This window comes from Dendrobium catenatum, unplaced genomic scaffold (assembly GCF_001605985.2).
Source record: "Dendrobium catenatum unplaced genomic scaffold, ASM160598v2 fragScaff_scaffold_1196, whole genome shotgun sequence".
NCBI lineage: Eukaryota > Viridiplantae > Streptophyta > Magnoliopsida > Asparagales > Orchidaceae > Dendrobium > Dendrobium catenatum.
This window is the reverse complement of record NW_021319658.1, coordinates 694,248-717,484: the sequence shown is the minus strand read 5'-3', so window position 1 is coordinate 717,484 and position 23,237 is coordinate 694,248. Positions and strand designations below refer to the sequence as shown.

Here is a 23,237-nt window from a genome sequence, read left to right as displayed (position 1 = left end):
GGCTGGACCGGTCCAATGGACCGGACTAAAAGACCACCCCCATAAATGGTTGCTTAGTTAGTCTACTGAGACATAAAATATTGAAAATACCCACCACTTGATTTACCAATGAGAGGAAGTAAATTTAGGCTGAGCCCAATAAATAGTCAATAAGACTAACCCCATTCATCAAATAGCTTGATGTTGCAGAAAAACAAGAACCGGATATCATTTCAGCCAGTAAAGAAAAACAGAGGATAAATTGTAAGATGTATAATGTGGCAAAACCGAAGAAACACAAGTGCAAACAAATGTAGGAGATAAAGTAATTGTGAAAGAGTATTAAGAATGTAAAAATCTGCTAAAGCTCCAATGCAGACCACAAAGCGGCAGGGAGATGGAGAAAGGAAACATACTAGGACTAGGGGTGTTAATTCGGATTGGCAGACTGGGTTCAGGTTTGATCCAAAGTTGACCTGACCTGAACCCAATCAGTTTATCATGAGTCAAAATATTTGATCCAAACTTGAATCAATTACCCAACCCATTTAACCCGTTTATTATATGGATCCAATAATTTTTTTCATATCAATATTACTCATTTAACCAAAATATGACCAAATTAATCCGAAAATGACCCATTTAACCCTAAAACAAATGATAATCAATCAATTTCAAGTTAATTTCATAATTACGAGTCAACGCGAACCTGATCAGAAAATTAATCAGGTCCAGATTTCACGCCCAAACCCAACTCGAGTAATAATTGGGTCAACCCAAACCTGAATTTTTCAAGTCAAGTTTGGGCCAGTTTGTCGATTCAAGTCATTTATTGACAAACTAGAGTAGGAGAACAGAAGAAAAAAAATGAATTGTAAATAAAACACAATCTTGCAAATAGAAAGTGAATAGCATCACAGCAGTTTACTAGTTTATAACACAAAAGATAAATGCAGAGAAAAAAGAAAGTGGCAGAAATGCTACATGATTACATTTGTAATTCAAAAAATAAAAGAACCTCACAGACAATCAACGAGAGGCTAAAAACAGAGTTCCAAAACTGACCCAAGCTAATTAGGGAAACAAAAAAGCATATTAGCTTTCATTTGATAAGCAATATATATATATATATATATAAAGAACTGCACTTGAAACTTCGAGCAAGGTAGATGCAGAAGCAGTCCCAAAGTTGAACAAAGCTTACTCGAAAAAATTCATTCAAAACATATGGAAAGCAAAATATGGATGATGCGGCTAGATTAAAAAGTGAATTAACAACCCAGGTTGTGTTAACTCAACAATAGGGATTCTGATCATGCATTAGAATAGCTCTGTTAAAGGAAGAAGATACTTTACTTTAGTGAGGAACTGCTTCAATAAAAATTGACCAAAGAGGCCTCCACTATCGAATTATTTAAAAAACACCTTGCCCTCAACGTCTCATCCTGCCAAAACCCATATGACCAATAATATATGAAAGTGGCAACATAATTAATCTAATAAATATGTTTGAAAGAGCAATGGCCTAAAGTAAACTACAATGTAAGTACAGCCTAGCATCTAATTTATAAGATTGATCCAGATATGCGTTGGACTCAAAAAGCTAAGGGATGATTTTGATTTAGTTGATTACTTCACCAAGAATTAGCATTCAATAACAATCAACTAAATCATTTAGGGTGCAATCACGACGTGTCATCCACTACCTATTTTAGAGCTATAATATTTGGATATGCCAGGATCTACCTTATAAGGTTTATTCATAAATTAAGATTTAATCAAGCTTTACTTTATTTAGAGCATTCTTTCATTAAAGACTCGCATTTTATCAAAGATCTGCCAAAATTCTTTTCACTTCTATTTATTTTCTATTGATATTATTATTTCCTTAGATGTCAAAATCCTCATAAATAAAGGGATGGTTATATGAAGGTCATCAATCTTATGAATATTAAATTAAATTACAAACAAGTTTGACTCTCGGTTTGAATCCCTGACAATTCTCATTCCTTGGCCCACAATTGGTATCATTTTTGAATGTGTCCTAATAATTCACATCATCAGACTCACTCGCTCGATCTACTATCATCCATGTCTCATTGCTCGCATGGAACTGCACATACGAACTTCTTAAACCATCAATTTACAACTAACCCAGGTCTTCATCTCAATAACTTATCATGCTTCTGATGCACTAGCCAAATGTTATTAACCCACTGATCTCATAAACATTACACCAACAAGCTTCATAGCATGCCTTTGTCATTAATCCTTGTCAAGCTCTTGCTCGTGAGCCCTTGTGCATTCACACCCCAAGACAAAGTCCATCCGCACAATCTGACCACGAACCATTCGTGTAGAGCTCATCGTTCCATCCACTACATTGATAAAAAACATTGCATACAGCCCACAACCTAGCAACTTTGCTCACTCCAAGCAAGCGTTACACATAGGCTTCCATTTACACATCCGCCTCAAACCAATGACACCATCAAGTGATGCTACCTATGAATTTGAAGATTTTGCCATTTATTTGCATGTTATGCACCACGCTCACCAATTCCCACATGCCTCTACACAACCGCACATGTCATTGCATTCACTCTGACCAACATAACTTCACACTCGTCATTGCCCAAACCAACTTCCTCCATCTTGTCATCTACTACATCCCTCCCCTCAGCATACTAAATGCTCTGATGACACTTCTGCCCTTTTTACAACATTCCTCAATGTCCTTGCTTATGCCTAAATTTAATGACTATCACCCCACTCTGAAAAGATGTCAATTATCTTAGAATGATTCTCAATAATTCATTCTATAAAATTATCTTAAACTCATTTCCTACAAAATTTAATCCACAACTAAAGTAACTTTCCACATCCTCAATATTGTACTTATAAATCCTATATATCTGATTTTGAATATTTCCAATTTCTTATATGGAATTTCTCTCTTAGTCATAGTTATAATACTTCTTCAAATCCATCCCACTGCAACTTATAGCATTTAGTAATAATTTTGAACATATGATGATCATTTGGGTCCAAGTTATCTAGTTTTTTCATATTACAATCACTCTTTTCGCATCACTATAACATCATGTGTCACAACCCACACCAACTCCAGTCGGCGAAGGGCACAATAGATTGATTCATACAATTCACTCATAATGCATTAAATATCCATAAACATTCCTGAAAGACATCAACTTTTATCAACAAAGAGGAAACAATCCTTTCTTTTTTTTTCTTTTTTTTGATAATTTATATGTAAATAGCAACAAACAAACATCAAGCATTCATAAAAAGTATCTTACATACCTCCAATAAGAACTTATCTTAAAACTGAACATAACAAAACATAAGACATAAATTAAACATGTTTCTACTCAGCATCAACCTTATCCTCCTCTATTATAAAAATAGCCAAATAAAAATCCGATGAGTTATGAAGCATAAAAAGATATACATCCATAATACAAGATTCAAGTATATAAAAGATGTAACTAATATGTAAGTGTAATGACTGTACGTAATTAAGTCATACCTATTTTATAATACATCATTAATATGTATCAATTGCATGAATTAACTGCACATAAAAACCATGTAACATTAATATGCTCACCTAAATTAAAAATATAGAATACTAATCATGATAATATAACAAAAGTAATATCATATCAGTTGTTATAAATATTCAATCCTGAATTTAATCACATAGATGTTTCATTTAGATGCACATATGTCCTTTCACATCATCTCTAACCTAAGAATATGTCATGTCATGATATCTAGATCCAGGTTATCTAAAGCCCGTAGGCTTCATCATATTGAGATTGTAATGCCACTTAAGATTACATTGCCTCCATAGCCCACATGATTCATCATAGCCCGCAGGCTTTTAACATACCAAGGTCGCATTGCCTTCATTTGAGTCACATTGCTCATCGGGGCCACACTGCCCTACCTGCCTATTACCTAACATGATATTTCTTCGGCTTAATGGATTTTGATCACTTTATTTAATTTGTAATTAAGCATATTATGTATTACTTAAAATAAATATGTAATTTTAGCATGTATGACAAGGGAGACTACATATAACATATGTTTTTCCCTTTTAAAATGTTAAAACATTTATATAATCACAAGATATTTAGTTTTGAACTTGAATCATTAAAATCATATGTGCGTATTTACACATGGATACTAAGCTATGTACATACATGTAACAATATGAAGAATTACTTTAACAACTGTATATGCAAAATGACTAAAGAACTTGCTTTCGATGTTAAAAGATTGCATATCTTACCTCCATGATAAACTGTCTCTGAAATTCGGACACTTCAAACTCACCTATGCGTATGTCACCAATATAATCCAAATTTCATAATATCATGATTTCTATAATTTTCATCCACACCAAATAGAGGCATTAAAATTATTACCTCCCAATTTTCTCTCCTCATACACAATTTGAATCGTCAAAACTTCCCTTCCTTATATACTAAGAGATTTGTAATAAACTATTGAATATACTTACTTTAAAATTTAACACAAAAATAGTTATTTACACAAAATAATAATTATACAACAAACCAATTTTTTATCTTTTATTTTATATGTTTTTCTTTTCTCTTCTTTCCCCTGTTTTACTTTCTTCTCCTTTTTTCTTCCTTATTTCTTTGAATTTTTCTTCTTTCCCATTTCCTTCATTCTCTTTTCCTTTTCCTTCTCCTTACCTGAATTCCTCCACAGCCCCTTCGGCCATCTCACTCCCAACCACGACCCAAGCACCAGCACACGAATTCCAGCAACGAGAACAGTCAAAATCGAGAGCTACTCAAGTTTTAAGAGCTATAACCACTTCAGTTTGGGTAGGGAAGGAAAACAATAAAGTTAAATACAAAGTTTACCTGATTATCCTCCAAATCCACTTCTACATTCACTCTTAAGTGCTTTTGCCAAAGTTTTATTTAACCCTACTACAGTAAATCGAATAAAGGAACAATAATTCTTAAAAAAGAAAAACTTTGGGGAATTTATTCAAACAGGATTTAATTCTCTAAATTTCACATCTTTCTGAATTAGCATATACTTCTATATATCAATTTGCTACATTTGAAGAGTATAATACAATGGCATGTTTTTTTTTATGATTTTTTGTGAAATTGGTATTTTGAGGTATAATTTATGAAGCTAAATTTTACACATTGCCTTAAAAAGATTGGGTATCACATCACGATAGCTCAACAACCATAATATGCTATTTGGGATAATCTTTTGAAAAGTAATCATAACCCCAAAAGAGATTTATTAACGCACATCACTCCTTATAGAGGCTATCTTGATTCATCTCTATGAGCATTATATTATTATAAGGATCAAGATACATATTATGAAGGTTATTATGTTGATCAATCTCCTTGATCATCACATAATAATTAAGATTATACTACAATACTTGATCTTCAATATCTGAGTATTATGATAATCGATTTATTAGTTCTCAAATTACTAACAATCCTAGGAACAATGCACTAAGTATGATGATTACCTTCTATTTCTTCTTGTACTCCTGCAAATTAAGGATTCGTTTGGGACAGCTTTTTAACTGCTTCTTAAAGCAGCTTTCTAGTACAAAAGTTAATTTTTTTGAACTAGAAAGCGGCTTTAAGAAGCAAAAAGAAAGCCGTCCCAAACAAAGCCTAAGTAAATTAGTCTCAACATAAAAGAAAGCAAAAGGTACTTGTATAAGGCAATGAAAGGATTAAAATTTGATGTAGACAAAGGGGGGGTCAACACAAGTCCAAAATAAATCAAATTTTGGCTTCCCTTGAGTCTAGTAGTTCATCATATTTGAGCTAAACTTTTAGTTCATTTATGAGCAGGACTTTAGTTCATTTATTGAACTAAGGGTTAGCTCATTATGAACTAATATTTTAGTTCATTTATTATCCTATATTAAATGCACTTTTTATGTTTTTTATGTTTTTAATTATGTAAGTCTCTTGAAATTCCAAACCGGCTTTTGGAATTCCAATAAATGTCTTTTCCCATGAGGTGACTCCTTGGTTTCCTCATGGCTTTTAGTATTTTGTGTTTGCCTCTTGGGATCTCACGGCTGGCTCCTTCTTCCGTGACCGTCCCTCGTTTCCCGTGGTCGTGGCTCTCGGTCCGTGCGGTTCCCCTCGTCTCCCGTGGCTATCTCCTTGGTTCCTGGTTTGGGTGATTAACCGTCAGCTTGGGGGGAGTTTTCTATGTGTTTAATGCTTTGAATTTAGTGTTAAATTAATGTAAGGTGTCTTTTGGTCTTCCCCTTTCATACCTATATATATGGGGGTATTGTAATGTTTGAAATAGTAAGTGAATGATATTTGATTTTTGGAAAAAAATCTGTTAACCTGCGGGTTGCTTGGAAATCCTGCGGGCTCTTTCCACCCTTCTTTCTCATCCTCTCCGGAAATCCTGCGGGCTCTTTCCAACCTTTCTTCTCGGGCTTCTAACCTCTTTCGTCTCTCCGCAGGTGCCACTCCACCTGTATCTTCCTTCTCCAAGTGCAGCAACTTTAGGGTGTCGTCATTTTGTTTGCAAGAGTCGTTTGTATTGTTGTAAGTTTTCTTTTGTTTAGTTTAATTTGAAATGTAAGAGTTTGTTCATATCTTTCCTCGTCTTTAGTCATTTTCGCCCGTAGAAGTCCGTCGTGTCTTTTGCGATCGAGAGATATAGGCTCCCTGTATCTTTTGCCCGCATCAAAATTCCAAAGCATCAAAAGAAAAGGATTATTTGGATCCTTATAAAGATTAGGAATGAAAACTTGTGAAAGTATATGAAGATAACATTGGTTATGCAAATGAGTAATTTAAAATAGATGCGGATGGTGGTGGTGGTGGTGAAGGTGGTGGTGGTGATGATGAAGATAACAACGACCAACCTAGAGCAGAGATTTATTCTAAATTTAAATAGGAGACTAAGCCAGAGACTAATGATGCACCCAAAGGCCAAGAGATAAAAGCAACTCTTACAAAATCTTGATCAAGTGATCTTTATAGCCAGCTCTAATCAGTTTGGTATTCGTTCCAAAAGCAAACACAAGTAGAACACAAACAATCAGAACGATTTACAATGAATTGAACAGTTAAAAATTGTGGAGCTATCATACTAAAACAAAATCTCATGAGCAGCAGCATATAAATTGTCAGTCATCCATAATCCACAAAAGGAAAAAGGAAAAATGTTACGAGACAAGTCTAACTTCGTGTCAGAACAAGTGCTGATATTGAGTTCACATTGTAACTGGTCACATGCTCCATCATAAGAATAGAATGTAAAATGTAGTTAAAAACCTACAAGCAGACGCTCTTCAACATGCTCAGCTAGCAGTTGTCTGGTTGAATGCAAAATTTCTGCCAGAGCTGCAGGAGTTGGTATATCACCTCTCCTAGAAGGATGATGAGATAAAGAGATATTGTCTCCACCCTCATTATGATGCACCGTAGAAGCTTCTCCGCTGCTGTTATGATCACCATCTGATGAAATGCAGGCATTTGAATCACATAATAAATTCCAATACACAAGCTGAACATTTGAAGAATTCAAGATGACTAGGCAACAAATATAACATAGATTTTAATACCATTAGAACCAGGTATGTCTCTCCAGAACACATTCTTCAAATGGATCAAATACTGTTGTAGAGTAGTTAAGGAATGAGGAATTGCCTGCAAAAAAAACAAAATGACATATAATTACAAGGAAAAAGGATGATAGGCCGTACAAGCATCAATTTCAATGCATGTTGGTCATGTAAAGCATTTCATGAATGCTCTCGTACATTCCTTATAGTGGAAAGAGATCAGCAGGTGACAATGGAACAATTCAATGCACAATTTGAATGAGAAATCCAGCTTACTGGCAAGTTCTGGGACCCCGAGGAAATAGCAGTGGGGAATTGGAAAGCAGCCGGTTGCCTGTCAGACGCAATTCTTTGAGAAGAAATATTTGGAAGATTTTGACTGGTTTGAGTAGTAATATGTGGTTGATTCTGACTGCTTGAAACTCCAGTATGACCAAATGATCTAGGAAGCCTTCCTGAATTTGCTTCCTACAAAGAAATTACCTTAAGATAGCTGCAGAAGATGCATGTACAGATCAAACATTCCAAAAACAAATCAAATTCTGGAAATACTTTTAAGCTTAATCTTAAATTACCTGAATATTAGTGCTTACATTACCACTTCCGTTAGTTGCCCCAAAAGAATTCAGGATATTAGTCATAATCTGCACATTAAATGTTCACATGTAATGAAAGTAGAAAAGCCAGTTCAGAGAAGCAAATAATTTATGGCTTCAAATCCTCACCCGATTAAGTAATGTAGGATCAAGATCAGCTTGATCTATGTTGACAGCTTCAAGAACAACAGTACGAGAAACTTGATTGGGATGATTTGGCATGCTATCTGGAGCATTATTAGCTGCAGACCCAAAGAAATAGTAAGTTTTTATATTCAAACAAAGTCAAATGACAAGAATAAAAACAAATCCTAATTTTGTTCATAAAATATAAAAAAGAAATTAATAATGACAATCACTGCGAGAATAAAACTTTTCTGAATGGCAAGATGGTAGAGTCCAAGGTTTAAAAAAGCAAAATGCATTTTGCCTTAGTGAGGTGAGGTATAAGCCTCGAAGTAGATCAAGGTGCAATCGTCAAAAAGAAAAAAATAAAATACTAGAAAACTTATAAATAACTCATAAAAATGACAAAAAATGAAATTAATCATGAACATAATGACATGCCTCAAAATAAATGTTATTATAATATAAAATTTTGGAACTAGATTCAAATTAAACGCATCTAGAGTAAAGAGCAGAAAATGGTACAAATTTCATGAAAAAATAATGCTAAAATGCACAAAAAAAAGTGAATACATATTAAATCTCCATACTTCTAGGAGATTCTCTCAAATCTCCAACTTTCTTATCACATGATGGTTGATTCTATAAAAATTAGGTTTTAATTATTAAATGACAACTTTCTTATCACATGAGCAGAATTTAAGCATGCTTTAGCCTAAATCTTGCCAAACAACAAAAAATGACAACTTTAAAACCTACAGAAAGTTAAACCCTATTCCTTCTTCAATAGATTTAAGCATGATTTAGCCTAAGCCCCGCCAAACAATATAAATGACAACTTTAAATCCTATAGAAACTTAAATCTCATTCCTTCTTTGTTAGATTTGAGCAGTAATTAAGCATGATTTAACCTAAATCTTGTCAGACAACTTATAATCCTACAGAAACTTAAATCATGTTCCTTCTATGCAAGATTTAAGAATGATTTAGCCTAAATTTGGCCAAACAACAAAAATGACAACTTTAAATTCTATAGAAACCTAAATCTCATTCATTCTTTGAGCCTGTTTGGGTGTTGGATTTACAAAGTGATGAGGACATCCGACCATGGAGAGTTTACTAGAGACGGGGTCGACAATCTACGACCACGATCGCACCACTTTAATTTTCAATTATTAGTTATATTTGATTTATTGTTGTTTATTTTTTGATTTTACCCCCACTTGAGGGAGTAGGTGCTTGTAACCCCAGGGGGCTCTTTTGTATTTTGTTTTATTATTGTATTTGGGGCTATTTATAGCCTCCTATTCTTGTGATGGGTAATGAAGATTATTTTGAAAAATTCCAGCAATTGTCTATTATGAGCTTTTGAGAGAGAGCTTTAGTGAGAACCCTAGGTGGGGGCAACGCAATACCCACCAACCGCAGTAAGCATCACGATTCGTGGTCGGCTTTCTCCGCCCCCCCCCCCTTTCCTCCTCTTTTGTTATGCTATCAAGTGCTATCTTCCTAAAATAGCACCTCTCAAGGATTTTAGTCCTCAAAGTTGTCCAGATTTTTCTGGACATTACTAGGCTGCTGCCCAGAAGATTTCAGCAAGGGTAATTTGTTGCCTGCTCTCCGGAAATCCACTTCTTGTTGCTCAAGAGTTTCCATCCCCTCCTAGTAATTGTCCACTCATGTATGGCTGATCCGGAGCTTGATCATGGGTTCATCTTCAATGATCAAGGATTCATCGAGATCTACAAATCTCCGCTCTTTGACCTAAACCTCGAAGTTGATCGCTCCGTTGAAGGATACGTGGAGCGAATTCTTTTCTCTCTTACTGTCGCCATTGATCAACAACAATCTCCCGTTCAGTGGTAAATATCTTCTGACTCTGACAAAGGTGAAATCTCCTCCTAACCTTGTATTTTCCTAGTCCCTTTCAATTGTGGCATCACTAAGGTTGTGTAACCTTCTCTGCAAGCCAAATTAATAAGAGTTAAGTGAGGGATTTCTTTTCATAGTGGCTAGTCTAAATGTTAACATTGAGATTCTCTTTGAAAACTTCCATGTATTGAAAAGCTTGATTTAAAGAGATTATTTTGTGCTCCTAAACAATTATCGTGTAATTTGACCTAATAAGCTACATCACCCTCTTATTATACTTGAACTCCGTTTAATTCGCTAAAAATAGAATAATTATTGTTGCTCTAGTCCAAGGTGTTTAATTTCAACATTGAATATTGACATACGCATTTCGTACTATATCATTTTGGTATTAAAGCATGGTTGCATTTAGGATCCTATTAGGACAACGTTTCTTATATGTTTAGCATCTAAATCGCATCCTGCACGCATTAAACTTATTATCATGTTAGCATATTAATCTCCTTCACATTTGCATAGTTTTGAGTCACCCTTAAACTTAGGATGCACACGGAACAAATTCACATGATCTTAGATCTATTGGTAGGTCAAATGAACACCATCAACCAACAACTCAAGGAAAACCAATCCGACTTAGCTGAGCTCCGCTGCCAAACGACGGAACGATTTGACACACTAGATCGAGTCAGGAATCATGCTACATCTTACACACCTTCTAGACCTCCTATGTACAGCGACAACACCTTACCGGATGAGGGATATCTTCGAGCCCCTTATCGAGTTCCCCAGTACGGTCATGACCTTAACCAAGATCCTAATATACCCTTGCTGAAAAACATAAAGGTCAACGCCCCAACCTTTGGCAAAACTCTCGATCCCCAACCCTTTCTGGACTGGATCAAGGGCATTGATAGTTTCTTTAAGTGGTACAACATTTTTGAAGCAAGGAAGGTTAGGTTCACTGAAATAAAACTCACGGGTAGAGCTAGCCAGTTTTGGGCCAACTTAGAAAGCCTTAGGGAATCTTGTAATAAATAACCCATCATTAATTGGCCTTCAATGAAGCACGAGCTCAAGCAGAAGTACTTACCTCCTTCGTACTTTCCTAGACTCCTAGATAGGTTAAATAGGTTAACACAGGGCAACAAATCGGTGAAAGAATACATTGCAGCTTTCAACGATTATCTAATTTCCTGCAAAGGGGAGACCTCTGCTACCCCCGCTCAAATTCTGTCAATGTTCCATAGCGGGTTGCGCGAGGACCTGCGTAACGAACTATTTGCCCGGAACATTACTTCTCTTGAAAATGCCTACAACCTAGTGTTAGACCTTGAGGAAACCTGTTCGCAATACTCTAGTGAACACCAAGACTCTAGACCTTCCTACCGACCCTCTAGTGGTTCGGCTCCTCATCACTCCACTACCCGGCCAACCCCTGGAAACACTACCCGACCATCTTCTGGTCCTCCCACACCCCATCCTAATTTTAAAAGTAAGCCTCCCACCCCATATACCCCTAGGTCTCACTCAAGGACCAAGTGCTTTCGATGCCAGGGGTATGGGCATATCTCCTCTTAGTGTTATATAAAGTCACTATTATTGAGGAGATCACTGAAGAAGAGCCTGAGCCCGACGCTGACCAGATTCAACAAGTTGAAGATGATGGTGAATTGTTTAAGGAGGATGACGACACTGTTGTCATCCACTGTATACAGAAAATAGACACATCTACCATCTGCGTGGTGAGATATGCACTGTCACAACCTGTTGCCACTGATGACTGGTGTAGGACTTCAATCTTTCACACCTACACCAAAATGAAAGATAAAAACTATAAAGTCATAGTGGATAGTGGCAGTTGCATCAATATTGTCCTCCAGTATGGTATCTAGACTTAATCTGTCTGTTGTTCCTCACCCTAACCCATATAAGGTAGCTTGGGTCAACTGCACTGCCTTAGAGGTGAAGGAACGAAGCCTCATACCAATCTCCTTTTGCTGACTATAAGGAGAATGTATGGTGTGATGTGTTGATAATGGATGTTGGACAAATCATCCTAGGGTGTCCCTAGCTCTTTGATAATGATGTTCACATCTATGGGCGTTCAAGCACCTGTGTGTTTGAACGTGCTGGCAAAAAGATCAAGCTTTTGTCATCGCAACCCAGGGTTAAGGATGATCCTAAACCCGATCCAATCAAGCCCAAGAAGGGGCTGAACCTTATGACTTCCAAGATCCTGGATTCTAATATTGTCCAAGGTGCACCAAAGTACGCCTTGGTGGCCGTGAGACTTCCTATGAGTCTAAAGAGCCTATTCCTCTGGAGGTTCAACCCACACTGAGGGACTTTGCTGATGACTTCCATGATGATCTCCCTGATCAATTACCTCTTCTTAGAGACATCCAACACGCTATAGATCTAGTCCCTGAAGCCTCACTTCCCAACCTGCCCCACTATCGCATGAACCCCACGGAACATGCTGAGTTTAAGAAGCAGGTGGATGACTTACTGCAGCGGGGCTACATCAAGGAAAGTCTTAGCCCTTATGTTGTGCCAGCCCTTCTTATACCAAAGAAGGATGGTACGTAGACTCTACGGGGTGTCAATTTCGGGTCACGGGTCAGGTTCAGGTCAAACCCGGAACTAACCCTGCATCATTCAGGTCAACCTGAACCCGACCCGACCCATTATCCACTGAGGCATCGATAGCTACGGGTTGGCTGCAACGGGTCGACGGCCGGCACACCTGCAGCCGGCAGCTGCGAACAGCGGGACGTGAAGCAGGCAGGCGTGTTAGCGACTAAGCGCTACTAGCAGGCGGGCAAGGCTCGGCGGGCAGGCATGCAATTCCGCGGTGGGCAAGCGGGCAGCTGCGAGGCGGACTTACCATAACAGTCGCGACTCGCGAAGAGAGACTGGAACATCGGGGGTCGTGACGCGTGACACGCAGAGTCATAGATGTGAGATTGTCATCGGGCGCGACATGGGCAACTTAATTTGGCCAGGCCCGGTCAGGGCGAGCAACGGGTCATTCCTGGTTATTACCGAGTTTTCAGGTCAACCCGAACCCTACTCGATTTTGCAAACGGGTTGAAAACCTTAACCCGAACCCGACCAGTTCGGGTCAACACGAACCTGAAATTTTCGGGTCTGGTTCAAGTCGAGTTTTCGGGTCGTGTCCAATATTGACACCCCTAACGTAAAGAATGTTAGTTGATAGTCGTGATATCAACAAAATCACAGTCAAATATCATTTTTTTATCCCAAGGTTAAGCGATATACTTGATATGATGACTGGAGCCACTCTTTTCTCCAAAATCGACCTTAAGAGTGGGTACCACCAGATCCGGATCCGACCCGGTGATGAGTGAAAAACTACCTTCAAAACCAAGGATGGTCTATATGAGTGGATAATCATGTCTTTCGGGTTAAGTGATGCCCCGAGTACTTTCATGAGGATCTTGACCCAAGTGTTGCGCCTTTACATGGGAAAGTTTGTTGTTGTCTACTTTGACGACATCCTTATTTATAGCCAATACGTGAGTTAGCACTTAGACCAATTAAGGCAAGTCTGTGAGGTCTTAAGGAGCAACTTTATACAAATCCTAAGAAGTGCACCTTCCTTGTTGATCGTGTAATCTTTATGGGATTTAATATGTCTGCCCAAGGGGTTTCTGCAGACCCCGAGAAGGGGAAAGACATTGTAGAATGGTCTGTTCCTCAAAAGTTCTGGGAAGTTCGCAGCTTCCACAGTTTAGCCACCTTCTATAGGAGATTCATCAAAAACTTTAGCACCATTGTGTCTCCTATCACTAACTATTTAAAGAAAGGTTAGTTTCCCTGGACCCCGGCTACCACTAGAGCCTTTGAGGATATTAAGAAGAGAATGGTGGAAGCCCCAATAATGAGACTTCCTGACTTCTTCAAGAACTTTGAAGTTACCTGTGATGCTTCGCGGGTCGAAATTAGAGGAGTCATGTCCAAGGAAGGTCACCCTATTGCCTACTTTAGTAAAAAGCTAAAGGACATCCAGCAGCGCTATTCCATGTATGAAAAAGAGTTCTATGTTGTGATCAAATCCCTTCGATATTGGTGACACTACTTGCTCCTGCAAGAGTTCGTCATCTTTTCGGATCACGAGGCTCTTCATTACATCAACTCCCATAAGAAGTTGAACGTATGTCACGGTCGATGGGTAGAATTATAATAGGAGTACACTTAGACCCTTAGGCACAACGTAGGAGTTGAAAATAAAGCTGTTGATGCCCTCAGTCGTCGTATGATGACTACCACTTAAATGAGGGCCGAAGTCGTCAGATTTGAGCGAGTTAAAGAAGATTACTTGGAATGTCCCGACTTCAAGAAGACTTATTCTCTTTTGTCCGTAGGCAGCACGCGCCTTGTGGATAATTTCCTCCTTGAAGATGGATATCTTTTCAAAACTCAAAAGCTTTGTATCCCTAGCACTTCCCTTCGAAAATTTCTCATTTGGGAACTCCACGTCGGAGGCCTTGTGGGACACTTCGGTCGTGATAAGACTATTGAAGTTGTAGAGTACAGCTTCTTCTGGCCTAGCCTGAAGGACGTGGGAAAAATGTTCAGTAGGTGCCACACGTGCCAACTAGCCAAACAACGTAAACAAAACACTGGCCTCTACACTCCTTTACCAGTTCCCAATTCTCCGTTGCAAGATGTCAGCATGGACTTTGTCCTTGGCTTGCCCAACATTTTTCGTAGGAATGACATCATCTATGTGGTAGTTGATCAATTCTCTAAAATGGCACATTTCCTACCCTGTTCTAAGACATCCGATGTCTCTCATATTGTCAAACTGTACTTCAATGAGGTCGTCAAATTACATGGGTTACCCAAGACCATTGTATCTGACATGAATGTTAAGTTCACAAGCAAACATAACTCAGATTAACATCTTAGTTATGTCTTGGAAATAATTTGGCATTCCAATAAGAGTGAGGCATCTCAAAGAAACAATAAATGGTATTTTTCAAAAGTGAACAACAAACTTCAATTTCAAATCCATGCTTCCTTTCCCTGCAATTGCCTTCGCACAACTAGGGCTTTATTACAATCCCCTATATATGTTGTAGTTCCCAATTGCTGACTACTAAAACGAATTCGTTCAAAGAAGCATCTTATTATATTTCAACCTAATAGTTATCTTATTATATCCTTAAAAAAAAAAAAATCATCTTTTAAATTTCATTATTTTGCTTTTGCTTATTATAATATCTTTCTTCTATTTCTTTTCTAATTTTTATTTTTGCTTCTATTTTAAGTTCTTTTTTGTTTCTATTCCTACTTCAAATTTTAAATTTTGTGTTTCTGGTTAAGTGTTCCAACATTAGAGAAAATCCCATCCCCCACTTACGGTATCAGAACGGAGTTCTTTTGCTGGTATTTTCTAAAACAATTACTAATAACTGTTGTTATTCTTTAAAATTTTACTTTATTTTGTTACATAGTCAGTAAGTTTGTTTGTTGTTTCATTAAAATCCTTCTTTTTAATGTTCATGAGTTTTCCTGAAAAACACTTTTAATATCTTGATGATTTAGAAATATCTGAAAAAGTCAAAAGTATTATTTATTTAGAAAAAGCCAAACATGCTTGTAATTTTAAATCTGAAAGTTTCCATCATCGATTACATAGCAATGAAGCTCATTTAAATTCTTTTACAGATCTATTTTAAAGTTCTTTGAAACTTTAGAATTTTATCCAAAAAAAAAAAGAATCTGCTTACTCTCTTTTTGGGTAGAATACCAGAGAAAATTTTGTTGATTAAAAATCTAAGTGATGAGATAACTTATTTAAAACCTTCTCAAGAAGATCTGTATAAGAAATTTCAGCTTCTTAAACTAATTGCCTTCTAGAAAAGATATCAATAGATTATCCTCTTTAATTGAAAAAAATAAACTCAGAGAACTTGAATTGCATCTCGAAAATTATTATTTCAATTGAAAGAGGAAATCAAAGATAATAAAAAACAATTTGAACAAGAAATTGTTCAATTAAAGCATTTAATACAGAAGATTAAAGAATTGCAAGTCAAGTGATCAATGAACTAAAATATAAGAATGCTATCTACAGTTATTTATTTTTCAGGTTATTCTCAAGAAAAAGGGCTAGAATTGTATATTGAAATAAAAGCACCATCTAAAAATGATAAAATTATTACAAAATAAAATAATACTATTTTAAGTAGTCTTCATTATCGTTGAGTTTGTTAGAAAAATAAGAAGAAAAGCTTTCTAATATTCCATCTACTTCTTATATAGTCTGAATTAGAAAATATTATAAAAAATATTATAGTTCTGTATATAGGCAAAACTGAAGAAACCAGAAAAACCAAAAAAAAAATAAATTTCTTAAATATACTGAAGGAATGACAAATGGTTAGATATAGAATATTTGATAGGCCAAGCAATTCAAGAGATAATTATAGATTAGAGGAATTGATCAGTATTGATAGAGATTTGTCTACCTTTTTCTAATGATCATCTTAATAGTCTAAATCTCTCTCGGTTATAGCCTCATGGATATTTTAGTTCGAGTACAGGTTTGTTTAGACATCATAGAGAAATTTCATTATATTTTCCTGATAATTCTGAAGTTAGAATAAACTTGATCACACTTGATGCTTCAAAAGAATTGAAAAAGAAACAAAAACATAAGTATATTCATATAGGGCTTGTATTACAGTATTTAGAATTAAAGGATTAGTTAGAAGACGAACTAGAGGTAAGACATTAATATTTTTGTTTGATTCTAGATTTAGTACTCCAAATGAAGCTATAATAGGAATTATTGAGGTAGATGTGAATAATAATATTGGTATTACTATTATAATTTATGATATTACTATGACAATTGACTATTTTGAGAAATATTTTAAAGTACTGGTACAAGGTAAAAGATACAACAATTTTTCAAAGAAATAATATTTGCAAATATATATATATATATATATATATAACACATAAATATATGATCATCATCATTAGTATTATCCCAATTATAAGGGTCAGCTTCCCACCGAAATATAACTGAAATAGTATAAAAGTCTAATGCAGTAATGGTTTACTCTAATAACAAATACGCTAGTACGACCAAATGAAGCACCTATTAAGTTCTATCCAGCAGACAACTAACACCATAAACCACTAGCATAAACCTTGATAAAGATAAGATGAGAAAAAAGAGGCACAATTTAGAAATGCAAGTCAAGTTTATCAAACAAGGAATCGTGTTAATGTATAAAGTAGTTTCCAAGGCACAGTCAATCAGGAAGAATACATAGACAACAATAAGCTTATTGAATAAGATAACATTGTATGTACTCCAAGTATGGCAAACCAGGATTACCGGATTGACCCTCTGTACCAATAAATGTTGCGGATTGATAAGGCTGCCTGACAACAAGATGCAATGTATGACCATCTTCAACATCTTGAAGCATATATATATTAAGGACAAGCATTCCATACGCAAATATCATAGGCTGCTAACAACTCACCAGCAACTTAAAACCCATTAAGTCCATTGTAACATAAATAAAACGGAATGAATTTAGACTCGAAAAAAGGATATCTTAGATTTTATAACAAAGAAAAGCATCATTTCACATTAATTGCAATGCAGCTTAAAATTTTCAATAAGTATATTTTCAAAGTATAATAAAATAAAGATCATAGCACAATTAAAATTTTTGAAGCAAGGATACGGTAAGCAGAAAGAAGCTGATCATCTTTCAAAACCTTTCCACGGCATATTAGGCGTTGTTGTTCGGATAGCACTCCAGTTACGGTAGCTATCTGTTCTTTGAGAGCTGGGACTGGAACCTGTTTAAAATAATAAGTGTTACTTCCATCAGATAACTTTTCCAGAAAATCATCAGCATTAGAAAATGGCTCAGAAAACTATTTCATGCCCAACAACTATCAAATAACGAATAACTATAGGCACCAGTTGGCATAATTCCTTCCACAAAATGTAATTATCTCTACCAGAAGTAGACCAGTTGGAATAACAAATCAAAGCTACATGCACTTGGTCATAGGGTTGGTAGGGCCATCCACCAATGTCTAGGATCAAGAGCTCAAAGCTCCACCAACTTCAAAGTTGCACTTGGGCCAAGAACGGCTAAACCTCCCTCTATACTAAGGATGGATTTAAATGCAAGGAGGAAATGAAAAAAAAAAGGTTGAAAAGCTTAAATCAATGGCCGTAGATGCAAAACCTAACTCATAAATTTTTTCAGATTTCATTTCATTTCCTCCACTTACCTTCAATCCAAAACAGGTATGAATAAATAGCCAAATCCTTTAATTGAAGACTAAACTTCTTTAAGTAAACAGTTAAATAGATACTGATGGAAACAAATATGCAGAATGAATTAATAGATAACACTAAACTTGTGGTGCATAAACAGTGTAACAATGAAACATAAACGGTGGCAGTGATGAATGATGATGAGCCAGAAAAAGCTATCGAAATCTAAAATATCAAAATAGAACCACAGATTGAAAGTCTATGAATCTGCCAAATGTATCAATCAGCAGGCAAGGAAGCTCAATCATAAAAGGAGGGACGTGACAATATCCAAAAGCATCATTAGGTTAGGAGAACCTCTTGATCAGTAATTGGATGGTTTCAATTGATAAACGAATATAAAGCACTATCACAACTTAAAAGACCCAGCTTTGATAAGCCAAGATAACATCAAAATAAAACGCTTACACATTTATTAACTCGTAAAGTATACGTCTGTGAATCCAAAGTTTTAATTTTTATCTCGACAGTTGTCTCGGACTCTTCAGTAACATCACTATTGCACATAGGCATTTTGGCAGCACCGCTTGTTCCCATTCTTGGCCGATGTTTAAAGAAGTATAAAGGGCACCACTCTGATAAGAATAAAGACAACAAATGCTCAAATCTAGATGAAAAACATATACCTGTTTGCAAATATACTCAGGCTTTATTAGGGATAAAATAATAACATGGAAACTAGACAAGATCATTAGGGGTAAAATAATAACATGGAGACTAGACAAGAATTACTAAAGATTGACTATTGAGGTAGAAAATTTATTCAGACTAATTCAGACTAAACATAAATAAGTGTAAGCACTATAAAATTCGTGCTCTAGGGGAAATAAAATGGCAATCAATGGATCATATTTGGTTTTCATCTCTAAAAAAATAGCAAAATATAATTAGGGTAATCAATTCAGATGGAGAGCAAGTGGCATTAAGAACTTGAACTCTCTAAAATTATTTGTTAACTATCCAAACCGGAAAGCAATGCTTTACTTCCTTTCATCTCGCTAATTTAGAGCATATAATATAGGACAATAAAACATTTTATGAGCAAATGTTGATCTATTATCTAACATGTTCAATTTCAATGTGAACTATAAAATCAATTTCCCTGCTTAAGCAAGAAAAAAGTAAGACCATTGGATTAAAATATATACTAAATAAATGAAGAACAGTATTGTGCACTTATAAAGCTAGCTACTTTTGGGATTTTAAATAAAATCTACAAAGGTATGTTAAGTAAAAGAAAGGAAGTGAACATACCATCCCTTGTAACTCAGAAAAGTTCAAAGCATAGAATTTAACCTTATGGCGAATTATTTATAGGAAGGAAGCGTTTTCCATTGAGAAATTCAAATTTTAAGATCTTTCAAGTCTCTTTGATGCTAGCCAATTCCATCAAGCAGTCTCAAGAGATCTGAATGCTTGATTGGGAGCCTTGTCAATTTCCCAAATAGAGAAATACTCATAAGAAATAATTCCAAAGTAGTTCTACATTATGCAACAAGGCCCTCCCAAAGGAGAAGCGTCATACTTTCATTTAGGACTCCAAGGTCCAATAAGTGAAATGAATAATTAGTGCTGAAATAGGGAGTCAGTATTTACCATTAAATAAATTGTCAGAAATAGAAATCTTTCTTTAAACTTAACTCTTAGAGATGAGTGGTTTTACTCTTAGAGACAGGATACGTAATCAGCATATACGTGAAAAGGTTAGAGTAGCTCCAATGGAAGATAAGATTAGATAGAGTCGCCTTATATGGTTTGGTCACATAAAACGGCGGCCTTCTAATGACCCGGTTAGGAAAGTAGATGTATTAGATTTGGCTTATGTTAAGAAAGGTATAGGTAGACCTAAAAAGACTTGGTTAGAAAATATTATAAATGACCTTTCTTTTTTAGATTGAAACGAGTATTTGACTCTTAAAAGGACACAAAGGAGAAAAACGATTCATGTAGCCGACCCCACATAGTGGGATAAAAGTCTAATTTTGTTTTTGTTGTTGTTGTTGTAAGTGGAAATCTTTCTTTAAAACAAGCATAGGGTTTCTAATTTCTTCATTTGAAATAAATCATATAGCAAAACGTACTAATTAGCAAAATTAATTGTTAAGGGTATGTTCAGATTAGATTTGTATGAAAAAGTGCAACTAGTATTACAAATAATTGTGGAATGACCACAAAGTCTTCAACTATATTATGGTTACAATGAATATCATCATTGAGTGCATCTCTTTGTATTGGCCATGAAAATTCTCACAATGAATGTTCAAAATGAGATGTCCTGATATCAGGATTTTACATATCACATAATCCTAATTGATTATACGCCGATTGAAAATAAGTGAGAAGATAGAGAAAATATTTAAAAACTTAATAGCTTAAAATTAGCAAAAAACTGAGTATATGATATGTGATTGGAGTATGTTTGATATTATAATTACAGTATTCAATATTATTACAAGATAAAGTAACATTTATGAATAAAAGGTTTAAAAATCTTAGATCTATTATTACAAAAAATGAGATATATAAAAAGAAAGAGACAGCTTAGTTAAATGGAGAATTTCTCATGACGATTATTCGATAAGAGAAGATTATAAAAATTTAATGGTAAATTATATTAAATTGCAATTAGGTTGGTGAAGTTTTATGGATTTGAGTGTTCGAAAGTTTAAAAAAATTTATTGATATCTAAGTAGAGCATGACCGAAATGAGACTGTTAAAATAGATATGTGGAAAGGCTAGGAATGAATATATCAAATAAACAATGGGAGTGGCATCTATTAAAGATAAGATAATTCAAAAAAAAGACTTAGAGGTTTGGGCAATTATAATAAATGATTAAAACTACATCCAATTGAATGAGAATATAAAGGTAGTGTTCAAGGATAAAGAAAGAATAAAAAGTAGACATGAAGTAATATGGATAGAAGATTCAAAACTATTTATGAAAAAATAGGCGTAACACATCAAGCAGTGCTCCATAGGAATAAATAGAAAAAGATGATTCATAAACCAAACTCCAAATAGTTATGATAAGACTAATGATGATAATAAATTGTCGCACCCCGAGATCAAACTTGAAAAATTTTTCTTTTTCTTTTTTCTCTTTTAATTTATTTATTTATTTCTTATTTCTCAATAATAGCCAGTAGTCATTTACAACCAAATCAATATAACATTCATAACTAATTAATTGTATAAAAGAAATATAAACAATGAAAAGCATAATTCAAATTTACTATGATCAATATTTATGTGCTACATCCAAAGTCCTAAACCCACGTGTGCAATAGCCACCACAACTTAAAATTGCGTAATTCGAGGTGCGCCTCACACAATTCATTCCCACAGCGCATCGAAGCGGATGCACATAACCGTTTTTGTGAGGCGTACGCTTCAAATCGGCTGAGGCGCGCTTCACCTCAATTCTGTGAGGATTTCGCATCTAAATAACAAAAAATAAAGTTATTTAAACCTAAACCAAATGTTGAGTAGTATATATACTCATTTCGTTCTAGTTCGACTTCGCCTCTATTCATCATCTTCTTTGCCTTCGACGACGTTCTGTGCTCGAGCAGAAGTCCGCCTTCTTCGACGGTGTTCCGTGCTTGAGTAGAAAGCAGCCTTCTTCAACGACGTTCCGTGCCCGAGCGGAAGTTAGCCTTCTTCGTCGACGATGTTCACTGTTGGATCAAAAGTCAAGAACATTCGACGACATTCTTCATGTTGGATTGTAAGTAACAACGACAATTTGCTCGCTACATAAGATTGTGTTTTTAGTAGCTCTTAGAGCATCTTTTTCTACTGGAGCCCACGTATTTCATCGGAAAGCTCTTGTTTTGCTACCTGATTTTTATTTTTGTTTACACTTTTATTTACAATGATTATTATCTTGTCTTCTTGTGTTTTGATCTCTATTTGCTCCTATTTTACACCTAGCATGTCTTTAAAATGAGTTTATATATACATGCAGCCCATTTGAAAGATATGGAAGTATTAGTATAAACGTGTTTTAAGTCAGGATTTCGACAACAATTTTCTAATGACTTGACGTACCATCTGGAATTTCATATTGTGTAAACTCTTTTATTTAGGTCACAATCATCAATTTGATTCTCATTAGTTCACAGTTTGTTTGGTAAACTAGTTCAAAATATAATAAAAATTTATAAATTATTTAGTTTTAAAGAGATTATCTTTTATAAAATTATTTCAGGATTTATTTTGTAAAATAAAAACAGACTTTACATTATAGTAAATGTTGTTGAGTGCATGAGCAAATGAAATAGAAACTAAAATGATTATTTTTAATCCTTTATTTTTTTAATATGCTGAACATAAATAATTATGCTCAATAAAAACTATGAAAAAGTGATAAAAGGTTGTGTGACTAGGATGAAGGAGCATATATCTGGATCACACAAGAATGTTGCACCATATGCCAAAGTGTCTGATATAGTTAGGGACATGCATGAATAAATTTGTAATGTCGAAGCACCTAACACGGAGGCTATTTGAAAATAGTGTTGATGTGGGCTCCTACTATGCGAGCGAACAGGATTCATCTTCTTTATTGCAACCCATGTCCAGCAGGGGTGCAAGGGGTCCTATGAATCATTATATATTGAACATATCATAGGATAAATAAGAATACAAGCCTTCTATTGAACGAAA

General features: G+C 35.3%; 1 protein-coding gene across 7 annotated transcripts in view; it reads right to left on the bottom strand.

Moving 5' to 3' along the window:
* LOC110098315 (ubiquitin-like domain-containing protein CIP73) overlaps positions 1–23,237 on the bottom strand; it is a 52,751-nt gene that overhangs the window by 23,770 nt on the left and 5,744 nt on the right. For 4 of the 7 annotated variants that reach the window (XM_020825105.2, XM_028698974.1, XM_028698973.1 and 1 more), the window contains 9 exons: positions 19,862–19,993; positions 18,974–19,140; positions 17,958–18,075; positions 17,600–17,683; positions 8,350–8,462; positions 8,200–8,268; positions 7,901–8,092; positions 7,625–7,709; positions 7,339–7,517 (listed from right to left, as the gene is read on the bottom strand). In XM_020825105.2, coding sequence (XP_020680764.1) covers positions 7,339–7,517; positions 7,625–7,709; positions 7,901–8,092; positions 8,200–8,268; positions 8,350–8,462; positions 17,600–17,683; positions 17,958–18,075; positions 18,974–19,102 — 969 coding nt within the window. In that variant the 5' untranslated portion in view covers positions 19,103–19,140; positions 19,862–19,993. The remainder of the gene's footprint in view (positions 1–7,338; positions 7,518–7,624; positions 7,710–7,900; positions 8,093–8,199; positions 8,269–8,349; positions 8,463–17,599; positions 17,684–17,957; positions 18,076–18,973; positions 19,141–19,861; positions 19,994–23,237) is intronic. The other 3 variants (XM_020825103.2, XM_020825102.2, XM_028698972.1) reach the window with 1 other exon arrangement.